We start from the raw sequence: 15,582 nt of genomic DNA on the forward strand, positions 1-15,582 counted from the left end.
ATTCACTTTGTTATAAAGCAGAAACTAACACACCATTGTAAAGCAATTATACTCCAATAACGATGTTGAAAAAAGAAAGAAAAAAAAATCTAAGGAGGAAGAAGTCAAAGAATCAGAACAACATCTCACATTATTCAGTATTGTCTTACCTTCTCTAGCTTCATATACATTAACTTGGAAATTCTTCTTGGCAAGGAAGCATGCATTTAATGATCCAACCTAGGAATCAAAGCAATTATTTTCATATTTTTATCTGATTCCACAAATACAGGGAATTTTTGCTGGCTAAATGCAACATCATGTGTGGTCATAGCCTCAGTCATCTCATTGATTTACTCAATCACTACTGGAAAATACCATTTGCAAAAATAATGGGATTAACTCAAGATTAAGCGGTATAATTTTCAAGGAAGTTTTGGTTTTTCTTTTTTTTTTTTACTTTTGTATGATGAAACATAACTTTCATACAGAACAATCATAAACCATGTGTACAGTTTACAGAATAATTAGAAAGCGAACACCCATATAGCCACTCTGATCAAAAAGTAGAACATTGCCAATCTCTTATAGCTCCCCCAAACTCCTCCCCAGTTACAATCCCCAAACTTTCACCTAGAGGTAAACATTCTGACTTTTGTGATAACCAATCTTTGCTTCTTTATAGTTTTACCACTTAGGTGTACCTCCCTAGGCAATATAATTTAATTTTGTCTGCTTTTGAATCAGATAATTAGAATCACACTTGTGTATTTTTTTTGCAGATGCTTCTTTAACTCAATAATATGCTGATGAGATCCTTCCATATGATCTCGCATAAAATCCATTTTCATTACTGTATGATTCTTCATTATGTGAAATCTCACAGACTATTTAACCATTTTACTGTTGAAGGACATTTGAGTTGTTTCTGTCCTAAGAATATTATTTTTTCAAGTTTTATTGAGATCTAATTGATATATAAATTGTATAAATTTAAGGTATACAGCATAATGGTTTGATATATGTGTATACTGTGAATTGACGGCCTGGGTTAATTAACAATGCTGCAAAAGAACATTTCTGTACATGTATCCTGGTACACATGTGGATGATTTTTCTCTAGGGTTTTATGCACAGAAGTGGAATCCCTGGTCAAAGGTTTATGTATCTTCACCTTTATTATGCCAAACTGTTTCAAAATTTTATACTAATGTGTTTTCCTACCAGCAGCTTCTGAGAGTTCATCTTTGCCAGCACTTGGTGTTCTCAAACTTTTAAACATAGTAGTGGTTGGGTAAGGTGAGGGGGAGTATAGGTTTAATTTACATAAATAAATAGTTATTAATAAAGAGATTGAACACTTTTTCATATATTGATTACCTATTTGGATCTCCTCTTTTGTAAAGTGTCTGTCTTGCCCATTTTCGGTTGAGTTGTTTGTTTTTTCTTCTATCGATCATTTGAGCTATTCAGAGATCTGAGTACAGGGTCTGTTATTTTGAAATGTTGCAAATATCTTCTTCCATTCTGTGGCTCGTTTTTTAAACTATATAGTATCTTTAATGATGAGAATCTATTTTAATGTAGTCACATTTATGAATCTTTTACATTATCGTTAATGCATTTGGTATCCTGCTTAAGAAATTTTTCCCTACTTTGAGATTATAACAACTTTTTTGTTTATTGTCTTCTCAAAGCTTTATAATGTTACCCTCCTAAATAGCTTTATATAGGTTGCAGTGATTAATGCCTCACCACTAGCAACTTAAATTTGAGAACACCATCTATATTTAATTTCACACTCGAATTTTCAGCAGCACTCAATACTGTTAACTAACCTTTCTTCTTGAAACACTAAATTTCCTTCATTTTCTGTTTTTTTTCCCATACATCTCTGGCCATTGCCTCTTTCTGTCTTTCACCCTTGCAAAGAAGGACAATCAAATGTTGGGGTTTCTTAAGCCTCCATCCTGGTCTATCTTCCACATCCATGGTGATGCAAAAACTTACATCTCCCACTCAGATCTCTTTTTTGAGCTCATGCATATAGATGTTTAATTGATATACCTTTTTAAATGTCTCAAAGCACCTCAGAATCAACAGATACAAATTGAAACTTGTGAACCTTGCCCCAAATTGTGTCAGTTCTCTTCACAAGGGATGGATGGGATGTCTCAATGAATGACATCTCATCCATCCAGTTGCTCAAGCTAGAAATCTAAGAGTCGTCTGTGGCACCTCTCTCTCTCTCATTCTCCACATCCAATCCATTCCAAGTTCTGCCAATTCTACCCTGTAATGTTTCTCCATCTATCCATCTCTTTTCATTTTCACCATTCTGCTGCTAGTTATCATAATCATTGTGCTTGATTAATGTCGTTTCCTTTTTATTCTACCAGCATTCATCTGACTTCTTTTTTTTTTTTTTTTTTTTTAATAAATTTATTTATTTATTTTTGGCTGTGTTGGGTCTTCGTTTCTGTGCGAGGGCTTTCTCTCGTTGCGGCGAGTGGGGGCCACTCTTCATGGCAGTGCGTGGGCCTCTCACTATCGCGGCCTCTCTTGTTGTGGAGCACAGGCTCCAGACGCGCAGGCTCTGTGGTTGTGGCTCACGGGCCTAGTTGCTCCGCGGCATGTGGGATCTTCCCGGACCAGGGCTCGAACCCGTGTCCCCTGCATTAGCAGGCAGATTCTCAACCACTGCGCCACCAGGGAAGGCCCTCATCTGACTTCTTGACCATTGATTCTCCACAAGCAGCCATTTGGTGTAATAGTGAAACAGGTCATTTGAACGAAATCTTCTGCTAAGAGAAAAAGGAAGCCCAGGCAGGTGAACTTGGCATTTGGAGCCACACCTAGGGTTATCTACTGATTACAGGGGAGGCAAAGAATTTCAACAGAATTTTTGATAGATTCATGAAGTTAGAAGGACAAAATCTGAAGTTTAGGACATGTACCCCAACCTCCTGTTCAGGAGGGTTTAATAAATGCCCAGGCTTTGGGTTAGGACCCTAAACAGGTATATCTTAGAAGTAGGGTAAACTGGAAATAAATCAATGATCAAAAGGACCAAAGTAGGCTTAGGAATCATCTCTAGCCCTGATTGGATTATGTTCATCTGGGATTGCTGGTAACCACAGCCACCTGACAGAAGCAAACATAATCTTCTCAGAGAAAAATGACATCATTGTAGACCCAAGTTTTTCTCCATAATATTTTTACATTATGGAGATCACATCACTGTTCTGCCCCAGCTTTGCTAGCCTTCTTTCAGCTGCTTGTACTCATAATGCTCTCCCTCACCAAAAGATTTCTGTGGCTAACAATCTTCTTCTCTTTCCTCTTTTTCTAGTAAATGCCCATTCATCCTCAGGTCTCCACTCAGCTTTACTTCCTTAAGGAAGCCTTCCTCAGCCACTCTAACTACCTCAAACCCCTTCTTATGAGTTCTCATAGTGCTACAGACTTTTCCTTTGAGAAATGTTAAGGGTTGAATCGTGACCCCCCAAATTCATATGATGAGGTCCTAACCCCAGTAACTCAGTGTGACCTTATTTGGAGACAAGGTATTTACAGAAGTAATTAAGTTAAAATGAGGTCACTAGGGTGCCCCCAAATCCAATATGATGGCAGTCCTTATAAAAAGGGGGATTTGGACACTGAAACACTCATAGAGGGAAGATGATGCAAAGAGACACAGGGAGAAAACGTCCATCTACAAGCCAAAGAGAGAGACCCGGAACAGATCTTTCTCTCACATCCCTCAGAAGGAGCCAACCCTCTTGACACCTTGATTTTAGACTTCTAGCCTCCAGAACTGTGAAACAATAAATATTTATTTTTTAAACCACTTGTTTGTGGTACTCTGTTATGGCAGCCCTAGGAAACTAATACAAAGTGCTTATCACAATTGAAAGTTTACATCCTTAGGGTGATTCTGTAATCAATATCTGTCTACCCCACTAAGCTGAAAACTGTTTTTGCTCACCATTTTATCCCTGGCCAAAACCATTGTGTTTGCAACATAATAAGTATCTGATCAATATTTGTTGAATGTATAAATGAATGGTAGAGATTACATTTTTAAATACAATTTGTAACCAAACCAAGCCAAATTATATTGAGCATCTGTTAAGCATGATTTAATCTGCTAGATTTTAGGGATCTAAAGATTGTCAAGCTAAGTACTCAGGCCCACTGACACCTAATTTAGTTCAGGTGTCAATCTAGTTCAATCTAGTTTAATCTAGTTCAAGAAGAGACAAACATAAACTAATCAATGTTTAGTAAATTTTATATAAAAATTTTGCAGATCCCCCACAGTATCTGAATTTTAAATATGGGTTGGTTAAAAATATATAAAATAGGGGCTTCCCTGGTGGCGCAGTGGTTGCGCGTCCGCCTGCCAATGCAGGGGAACCGGGTTCGCGCCCCGGTCTGGGAGGATCCCACATGCCGCGGAGCGGCTGGGCCCGTGAGCCATGGCCGCTGGGCCTGCGCGTCCGGAGCCTGTGCTCCGCAACGGGAGAGGCCACAGCAGAGGGAGGCCCGCATAACACACACACACACACAAAAATATATATATATATAAAATAAATTTAATCATAAAACATTTATATATACTTTTAAAATAATTATATGTTTTAGTCATATACTTTTATTTCATTTACCCAATGTTTTGTGCATATAGATTGAGATACCTTTCCTTGCAAAATAATTCTCGGCCCAGAGGTGGAAATCAATGTTAAAAGAAAGAAAACAAAAGGGACTAAATGAAGTCTTAGAGAACATACAAGAAAGGAGTTAATTTTGCCTTAAGGGATCTAGCAGATTGTATTTTTCAAAGATGATCATAACAATACCTCTTCTGTTATTTGATCTCAACACTCCTTCAGCAAGAAATGGAGTTTATTTCTTCACTTTCTTGAATCCAGGAGGGCCTGTGATAGCCTTGATCAATAAAATGCAGTAGAAGCGACACCTGAGCCATTTCCAGGCATAGTCCTTAGCTGGCCTGGAAGCTTCTGCTTCCTGCCTTTTGGAAGCCAGTGATCATATAAGAAGAGTACCTATCTGAAGGCTGCTATGTGTGAGAAACCCAAGCCACATGGACAGGACACATGCAGTTGCTCTAGTTAAGAGCCTCAGCTGAGCGTTTCACTCATCAACAGCCAACACAAACTGCCAGCCATGGGAGTGCGCCATCTTGGACATCCAGCTTAGTCAAGCCTTCAGATGACTGCAGCCCCAGGCACATGGCAGAACACCCACAGAACTGTGAGGCATAGTAATAGATTGTTGTTTTAGGCCACTACGTTTTGGGGTACTTTGTTACACAGCAATAGATAGCCAGAACAAAGGGATTGATAAAAGCTTCCTGGAGAAGATTATTTTTTTAGTTGAGTTGAAGAATGAGACTATTTTGACATGTAGAGGAGAAGCAAATTGATAAAGAGTATGAATCCTTTGGAATTTTAAAAACAACTTTCAAGAGACATAAAAAAATGATTATTTGAAAGATATTTATTGATTCCTAAGTATTACAAGAATCTTTGTTAGGCATTAAAAGTGATCCAAAGATAATACATAATGGCTGCCCCCAGGGAGTTCACAGTCTTGGCTGGATCTTCATTTTTTTCAAATATTATTCATATATTTATTTAGTACATATATATTGATTTTTTTTCTATGTACCAGCTCTGTGCTAGACGCTAAGGATACAACCAAGAGCAAGATATATCTAGGTCTCTCAAGGGGATTACAGTCGATTATAACACAGAGTAATAAATAGTATGGTGGGGGAAGTACAGCTATGAGAGTATGGAGAAATGACCCTTAACCCAAATGTAGGGTTACAGAGTAAGATAGGGTATGAGTTCTCAGAATAAAATGAAATCTAAGCTGAGACTGAAAGAATGAGTGGGAGTGAACCAAATAAGTGTGGGTGGATCAGGAGGAAGAGGGTTCTAAGCAGAAGGAACACATGATAAAGGTTAAAAATAACTACTAGAAAGAATAAAACAGAAATCTAATTAAAGAAACAATAATAATAATGTACAAACCCAACAAGAAGTTGTTATATATCATTCATTCATTGCTCTAACTCATTTAATCTTCTCTGCAGCCATATGAAGTAGATACTTTATTATCTTGTTTTATACAGAAATGGAAATTGAGGCACAGAGAAGTTAAGTAGCTCACCTAAGGTAACACAGCTAGTGAGGTCTAGAGTTGGTATCAAGATTCAAATGGATCCAATCTGTCTCCAGAACACAGGCTCTTAATCAATAAAGTAGAAGTATGGGTGAATAGCATACAGTTGAAGATTGAGACCATGAATTAAGAGTGGCCCCAAGATTTGAGGTTTTGTTATATTTTTTTCATTGTAACACTGAACAGCATGGATTCTATGGAGAGGAAGAAAACCACTGGAATCGAGCAGAGTGGGATCCAGCCATTTGGATGGAATAGAAAGCAAGGAGTTGAAGTATTATTTGGATTGATGAACAGTAACAATTAAGTTGGATGGGATGGAAGGAAAACAGAGGACTGATGAATGGGAGGAGTCGGAGTTCGCTGTGAAGAATAGATGTAGGAGAAGCAACTGAATGAGAGAGTTAGGAAGTTAGGAGGCTTTGAACAGAGAGTCCTAAATCCAGCACTATTATCGTAGATGAGGAACTTCTGTGTAATGACGAGGTTGAGGTCCAGGATGTGGTCATGGGACTTTGAGACTGAAGTACGGTGGAGGTGGAAGGGATTGAAAGCACAGAATTCTAGGAACTAACAGGCTAGGGAATTGGTTGGGTCAGCAGTGTAAACTCTGATAGTCACTCAGTGTGATGTCAGGGCTGGGGTATAGAAAAAAGATTATGAAGTCTTCAATATTGGTTAGAAGTGGCCAAGAGGTTGATTGATGACCACAGTGAGGGGACAGAGGTAATATAAGTAGTATAAGTAAACTCAAAGGATTTACACATAAAAATGGAGACAGAAAGGGCTGGAAGTTTTGGTGCAGAGTAAGGGTACCATGGCAACTCCCAATCTTGAGATACTTGAGCTGTGGGAGAAGGCTGCAAGAGAGCTGCTGTCCTCAGGTTTAGGCTAAGGCCAGGAGTCTGAGGAGAAATGCAATAAGTAAAGTGAAAACACTGGAAATCTTGCATACCAAAAAACAGATCCAGTGGGCTCTGTGGAAGATTTTGGAAGGGAAGGGAGAAAAGAGAAGTTCAGCAGGGAGACAGGAATCACAGAGCTGGATGAAGGTACACGTGTGAGGGCATACTTAACTAGAGGAGCTCTGAGATGTGAGGCTGGTGCCTTCTCAGCAGCCCCCAGTGGATGTGGGGATTAAGGAGAGGGCCTTGCACCTGGGCAGTGTTTAGGAGACCTATTAGTACAATTGTAGGCACAGGAGGACCTGAGTCCTCTTCTACTATTTACTCCACATGAGTTTTTCTTCCTGTGCTCCAAGGCAACTTAGCATCTAAGCACTTAGATATTCTTTTTCTTAATAATCTGATGGTTCAGGGCTTGTGTCTCCTTTTACCATGGATACTGTAGCCACCTAACTTTCTTCATATTATTCAATTTCTGTAGACTGTGATGGTTATTTTGTAGTCAGTCCCTATTTAAACCATTAAGTGTGTGGAAAGTTTAAAAATTTTATTTTGCAAAGCAATTCACATATTTAATATCCCAAAAGGCCAACCAAGAAATCTATGTTGAATTATTTTGTTAAATAAATATACCACAGGTAAGGGGTGGTAAGTAGGCAGAACATAGAGGATTTTTAGGGCATTGAAAATATTCTGTATGATACCCTAATTTTATACATTTATCCAAACCCACAGAATGTACAACACCAAGAGTGAACCACAAGGTAAACTATGAAATTTGAGTGATAATGATGTATCAACGAAGGTTCATCAACTGCAACAAATATACCATTCTGGTGGGGGAGGTTGATAATGGGGCCAGAGGTATATGGGAAATCTCTGTATTCCCCTTAATTTTGCTGTGAACATTAAACTGTTCTAAAAAAATATAGTCATAATAAGTAAGTAAGGACTTTTCTGGTGGTCCAGTGGTGAAGAATCTGCCTGCCAATGCAGGGGACACAGGTTCGATCCCTGGTCCAGGAAGATCCCACATGCCGCAGGGCAACTAAGCCCACGCACCACAACTACTGAAGCCCGCGCGCTCTAGAGCCCGTGCTCCGCAACAAGAGAAGCCACCACAATGAGAAGCCCGAGAACCGCAACAGAGTAGCCCACACTCGCCGCAACTAGGGATAGTCCGTGCGCAGCAACGAAGAGCCAGTGCAGCCACAAAAAAAAAAAAGTAAGTAAATAAATAAATAAGCAAACCATTTTTTCCTGTGTAGCCACTACTTAAATTGAGAACACATTACTTGTTAACATTTGGTATGTCTGAAGAGATTTGCTTCCCTCTTAATCCCCCAGTCTGAAGTGACTTCACCTTGTATTGTTGTCATCATTTTCTCATCAGTGATCAAGCTGTCTCAGCTGACAGTATGACTTGGTGCTTGGCATAAAAAACTGTGTGTCTTAATAGATAGAATAAGTCTCACTGAAGGAAAAGAGAAAGGTTTGTGAAACTCCTCTTTCTTTCCCAGTATTATAATCATAACTGCTTTTTTTATGTTTGTGGAAAGCAGGACAGGGGAAGGATATTGATCAGGAGACCAACTGGGTCAGGAAAGTTGGAATGAGGCTAGAGGAAGTAATTTAAAAATGAGTTTTTCTTACTGGGAAAACAGGCCAGGGAGAAAGACAGTAGGATACACAAGCCACGATCTAAACAACAAAAGATCAGTGAACCTAATATAGGGAAATGGTGTAACCCGGCAGGACCTTTTAGGACCTTCCCAGGGAATGCCCTTCAGCCATGTCCTCTGCTTTAGCTGCTCTCTGAAGTACCTAGATAATAGTATCTGATGCACATTTCCTGAGTTGTTTTACAGATGTGAACCCCTCCCCCCAACCAAGTGGAAGATGTTAACTACTTGATGACCATGAGCACATAGCCCCAGACCTCCTGAAGCCTAAGGATTGATAATGTTAACACCTGTGACACTGCTCTGTTACCTCACTATCAACAAACCAGAGAATTGTGCATGAGCTGATCACATACCCTGCGATACCCACCCCTCACCTGGCCTTTAAAAATGCTTTGCTGAAACCCTTCAGGGAGTCAGGGTGTTTTGGGCACGAGCCACCATCTCCTGGCATGGCCCTGCAATAAATCTTCCTCTGCTCCAAACTCCAACATTTTGGTTTGTTTGGCCTCACTGTGTGTCAGGCAGATGAACTTGCCTTTGGTGACAATGACAGAAAAGTGGAGAAACTGAGATTCAGAAGCAAGAAATCCATTCATCGGTTTCCTGGGAATTCAACTTGAATCGTAGAGTAAATGAGCTGTAACAAATGATGTACAAACAAGAGTCTCAGTGACTGGGTTCAGAAGAGGCTCAGTTCCAAGCCAATGGTGGGCCAATGGTCTACTTTCATGGGTTTGTTATGTTACTTTTCTTTGACCAAAATTTGATTCCAGGATCTTGGGAGATGAAGCTGACTCAGGTGGAGATTCTCCTTCAATCCTTTCTAAGGTTGGAAGTGTTGATCCCTACCTCTCTAACACTTCTTGTGTTTACCAATTGAGCGTGTATAAATGGTTCCTCATGAGGCAGAAGGAAAAGAAGGAACCTCAGGTGATATGGACACAATAGGGTTAAATATAATCTTGGTTCATGAAAATATCAAGGGCTAGAGAGGATGAGGGCCAATAGGATCTCTTATGCATTGCTCGCAATGATCTCAAGTTGAGTATTCACATAACTGACAAATCAGCAATTCCTCTTCGAGGCATATACCCAAGAGAAACTCCAGGAGACACATGCCAGAATATCCAGAGCAACAGTTTTCATAACTAAAAATAAACAAATACTGGAAGCAGCCTAAATAGCCATCACAGAGGTATGGACAAATAAATTATGGTATATTTACACAATAAAATACTACAATATGAATATATTAGTAACACTACAGGTAAAAAGAACATGTCCCAGATGACTTCATACTGCATGATACTCATATAGTAAAGACAACTACAACTAAACCACAGATACATGTATATAACAATTTTTAGAAGTATATATTTTTAGAAGCATATTATTTATGTGTGTATATATATGATCAGCATATATCATATATACATAAAACTTTTATATATATTTATAAAATCAAGAGAATGATAAATACAAGATTCAGGCCAATGTAGTGGGTGGGAGAGAAGCACAGAGGCTGTTATAAGTCATTCAATGTATAAATTCCAGGTTGAGTGGTGAGTTCAAAAGTACTGCTGCTTATTATTATTAATAAACACACAAAAGAATAAACAAAAATGCCTTCTCCAAGACCAGTCATAATAAGGTGTCCAATTCTGTATAACTAAGGTTTGAATAAAAGTAAAAGAAAGGGCTTCCCTGGTGGCGCAGTTGTTGAGAGTCCGCCTGCCGATGCAGGGGACACGGGTTCGTGCCCCGGTCTGGGAAGATCCCACATGCTGTGGAGCGGCTGGGCCCGTGAGCCATGGCCGCTGAGCCTGCGCGTCCGGAGCCTGTGCTCCGCAACGGAAGAGGCCACAACAGTGAGAGGCCCGCGTACCGCAAAAAAAAAAAAAAAAAAAAAATTAAAAGAAAAAATATAGGTAGATGTTACATAAATTCAACTAGAAGGATTAGTAACATGGCTAATAAAGTACTTTTCAGACTCTAACTTAACTTTATTTCTCCTTCTTACTTTGTGTAAAATGCACTTAATCAGGAATGAAGTGCCTTCTTTAGTTGTTACACAGGCAAAAAGGCTAGAAAGACATAAAGATAAATGCAAAGGAAAATGTGTGTACATCATTTTGAGCACACCACAAACTCTCCGTTGAGGCGCAGCTGGTTCCTGTGCATCAATAGAGGAGGAGGGTGGTGAGAGGAGAGAAGAAACTAGGCAGGGTTAGACTCCTGGGAACAATCAGTTTTCATGCCAGAGTTAAGCCTGGACAGAGCTAAGACAGTTCTATTAACGACATGGACAATTATGAAAAATCTCTATATTTCTTTTGAAGCACCAATATTCCACAATAGTAAACAGTTTTGATCATAAAATAATTTGTAAAATAATTTTTAAATTAAATGTTTTATTAACAACTGGTCTAGCCTGTTTGCTTAAACAGAGCCCTGATGAGATTCCTGGGTTACATAATTATGGATTTACCCAATTTATTGCTCTTCCACTTCTCTACTTCCTCTTGTCTTACTTCCTTCTTTAAAGGTCATATGCTTTGACCCCACCCTGCCCCATTATACTGATGCCTAACTTACCAATTTAAAAGATAATTTGAAATTTTCTTTTGTATAAATGTGAGATAAGCTTCTCAGGCATTCAGCAGGTGTGGCTTTTTGTAATAAGATTCATTAACTTTCTGCTGATTCCCATGTGACCTCTTCAGCAATGATTGTTCAAGTATCCAATGATCATGAGAAAACTGTACCTTTTAATCTATAAATGCTGACTTTGACAGGAAGAGGCAACATGATTATAAAAATGTCATACCTTTTATGCCTTTTAATATAATGTGTTTGAAATTAATCTGATAATGTAATGTTAAACATGTGTCAACTATTTTTGACTAATGAAGCATATAAAACTCTCCTTAAGAATCACAGAGTTTGTTTGTTTATGAGTCTGTCATCAAACAGACTTTAGTAAAGCCTGTTACTGCTTCCTACTCATGAAACTATAGCTTGGTCTCTGAAGAATTTGATCTTTGAACATAGCAATGTAATGAGAAGAACAAGACTGTTAACTGTACTTATGCTGAAATAACCAAATAAGTGTCTTCAGGGACTTCCCTGGTGGTCCAGTGGGTAAGACTCTGAGCTCCCAAAGCAGGGGGCCTGTGTTCGCTCCCTGGTCGGGGAACTAGATCCCACATGCATGCCACAACTAAGAGTTTGCATGCCACAACTAAGAAGCCCACGTGCTGCAACTAAGAGTCTGCATGCCGCAACTAAGAAGTCCACATGCTGCAACTAAAAAAGATCCCACGTGCTGCGACTAAAGATCCCACATGCCGCAACAAAACATCCCATGTGCCGCAACGAAGATCCCTCATGCCACAGCTAAGACCCGGTGCAGCCTAAATAAATAAATAATGAATAAATATTTTTTTAAAAAAAGGTCTTCATACTTTGTAACTATTCCATCTGCTAGAATTGTGTATGTTATGCCAAATGTTGTTTTATTATTTAAACCTTACTCTGAACTCTCTGACCTGTATCATCTGAGTTTGGTCTCTAAGGTAGAGCAATAGTCTTGATTTTCCCTCCTTTGATGATGATAAGATGAATGGCCCACACACTTTCAAGTAGGGGCTCTTAGGAAAGCTTGTTCATGACTTTTTCTCTGGCCTAGATCCTTCTCCAGAATACTATCTCTGACTACTGAACCTCTCTTCCTGGGTGTCTTACAGGAATCTTCATCTCAACATACCTCGTATTCAGCTTATTCCCACTCCTCAACCTTCAAACCCTTCTCCTCCTCTGTAGTTCTTAGTGAATGGCAACTCTGCCCACTATTTCACCCAACCAGGATACCTCGGAGAATATTTAATGCCCCTCCCTACCTACCAATATACATTTAATTAGGTGACAAGTCCTATTTATTGCACCTCTTGAATCTCTCTCAAAATAGATCTCCTACCCATACCTTCCACCTTCCTTATATGGGACCCTCATTACCCTTCACCGGGACTACTACAAGTTTTCTAATAACTCTCCCCCCCCACCAGTCTCTACCTATTTAAGCCATACTTCCACCAGAGCTAGTTATCTTCTAAAACAGAAATCAAATGATGCATTTTCTTTCTTACAATCCTTTAATGGCTCCTCATAAGTCCTTAGGAAAAAGTCCCAAATTTTCAACATGGCATAAAAGACTTTTACATGGGAACCCAGCCTCTCTCTCCAGCTCATTTTTTGCTATTCCCTTGTACTATCTTTAAGAGGTATACCAAAGTCACTGTATATTTCCTGAATATGCATGCACTTTTATACTTATGTGCCTTTGAATCTAATGTTCCCTTTGCCTGGACTATTTTTTTCTGCTTTAGCCTTCATTCAAGACTCATGTCCTCTGTGCAATTTCTCTCAGTATCTCTCCTACTCCAAAAGACTTGCCTTTTCTTCTTTAATTCCATGGATGTATATGTGTGTGTGTGTGTGTGTGTGTGTGTGTGTGTGTGTGTGTGTGTGTGTGTGTATGTGTTTTAAACATCTCCCATAATTAACTAAATTATTTATTACATTCCTGTCTGACTTTCCCACCAGGCTGTGAGTGTCCTGGGAATTATGATATGTGGTGTATGGCTTGTACTTTATCAATCTTTCTATTTCTGGTACAGACCTGATACTTAGTAAAAAACTTAACATTTTTTAATAAAAAATTAGAAAATACAGATAAACATGAAGAAAAAAGTAATCTCCCACAATCTTACCATCAGGGAGAACTGGTGTTAAGATTTTCTATGTATGTAAAGCAAATGATATTTCTTTTAAAAATGGTAGCAGGATATATATTTTATTTCATAATTTCCTTTAAAAAATGAATAGTATACTGTGAATATATTTCCAAGTCATAAAATATTTTAAATCATAATACTTGATAATTGCATTACATTTCATCGTATGCAATGCCTTTATATTTGTACATTTGAGTTACTTTAATTTTTTAGGATTATAAATGATTGCATGGTGCCCACTGAGTTCTTTTGATAAAATCACAGTAATGAAATGGTCCATCAAAGCACAAGTCTTAGTGGCAGGGACCAAACTCTCAGAAACTTCTGAGATCTACACCCTCTTTCTGTCTGCCCCATTGGTTCTTAGGCCTTAGTACCAGGGAGGAATGGAATAAATATAACAGGGTAACGAGAAAGGAGGGAGAAGAAAATCTGAGATAAGTGGAGAAGATGATTTTGATTGCCTGGAGTATGGGAGGAGTTTGCTGTATCTTCTTTGGTTTTGTTTTTGGAATAGCTGCAAAGTACATGAAAGAGATTGAGAGTGAGTGAGATTTTTAGAAGGTTTTGTCACAGGTTTTGAACATACTCCAGATTTGGTGTTTTTTGGAGACCACATTAAAGATTCTAATGCTTTTAATTCCCCTCAGGTTGAAGGACTATCGTTCCTCTAGATGCAGTGCCTTGCTGAGGCTGACTTCGAGAGAGAGAGCTGATGCTGGTTTCCGCAATTCCCCCCTATTTTTAAGACAATCAGCATGTATTTTTTCAAATTGTCTTCCAGAAAAAAGCACCAATTTAGATTATCATCAACAGTGGAGGAGTGCTCTTTTCTGTTTGAGTGGACAGATAGATGAATAGGTAGATGGATAGATGTTTATGGACAGATGGACAAACAGAGTATTTTGGAACCAATGAAAAGGAAAGCAAAACACGTTCCTTGCAGGCAGTTAATAATACTTTGATCTGTCTAGAGTTACTGGTTCCATTCCAGGTACTGCTCACCAGGTAGCAAATGAAATAAACTCTGAGCAAGGAATTCTGTTTTATGTAGGTGAGAACAGGATTTATGAGGCACCTTAGAAGTCCATCAGGGTAGCAAAAAAAAAAATCTCAAAATGTTAGTCTGGTGTGTTAAAGAAATATAGATAGTTGAGCAAGATAGCTGAAAGAAAACTTGTTTGGTGGGAGGAAATGAAGCACAAGCAAAATTACAAAAGAGATTGAGGAAAGCTGGTAGAATGAGATGAAAACTTGTCCCTAGCCATTGCGCAAATGCAGGATGACGTCTGTGGTCACAAAAAAAATCCACTCTACTTCTGTTTGTAGAAGTTGCTACATATCAGGGCAGAAATAAAGGTTTTTCATACACAGGTTTTAGTGCCTGAAGAGCAGAAAACAAGAGTGAATAGAGTTTTGTTTATTTTAATATTAATAAAACAATAATAATAATAAAGGTAATTTAGTTCTTTACATGGTTTGTCTCATCAATATTTGCATAAAATAAAAAGTAGACACTTGAACCAACTATATATAGACCTATATATGGAACTATATATAGACCTTGACCAAAGATTATGAAACATTTGATGGTTTATATGTGTCTAGAATATTTATTTTGGAGAAAGTAAAAATTCTGGGTGACATTTGATTTCTGTTTTTATGAAGACTACATGGAGAACAAAGCTAGCGATCTGTGAGTAAGGAAGTATGAAAAAGAAGCAGCATAATTGTAGAATTAAAAGACCTAGGAACCAGCACATATATACAATGGAATATTTCTCAGCCATGAAAGAAATGAAATTGAGTTATTTGTAGTGAGGTGGATGGACCTAGAGACTGTCATACAGAGTGAAGTAAGTCAGAAAGAGAAAAAGAAATACCGTATGCTAACACATATATATGGAATCTAAAAAAAAAAAAAAAAAAAAAAAAAAGATGGTCCTGAAGAGCCTAGTGGCAGGACAGGAATAAAGACACAGACGTAGAGAATGGACTTGAGGACAC

The 15,582-nt window shown here is 38.5% G+C and overlaps 1 protein-coding gene across 1 annotated transcript in view; it reads right to left on the reverse strand.

The window, feature by feature from the left end:
- The window catches only part of KMO (kynurenine 3-monooxygenase), a 55,205-nt gene that overhangs the window by 34,995 nt on the left and 4,628 nt on the right, over positions 1 to 15,582 (reverse strand). Inside the window, 1 exon segment of the mRNA XM_007119503.1 lies at positions 150 to 219. Coding sequence (XP_007119565.1) covers positions 150 to 219 — 70 coding nt within the window.

Source organism: Physeter macrocephalus, chromosome 4, assembly GCF_002837175.3.
Source record: "Physeter macrocephalus isolate SW-GA chromosome 4, ASM283717v5, whole genome shotgun sequence".
Classification (NCBI taxonomy): Eukaryota; Metazoa; Chordata; class Mammalia; order Artiodactyla; family Physeteridae; genus Physeter; species Physeter macrocephalus.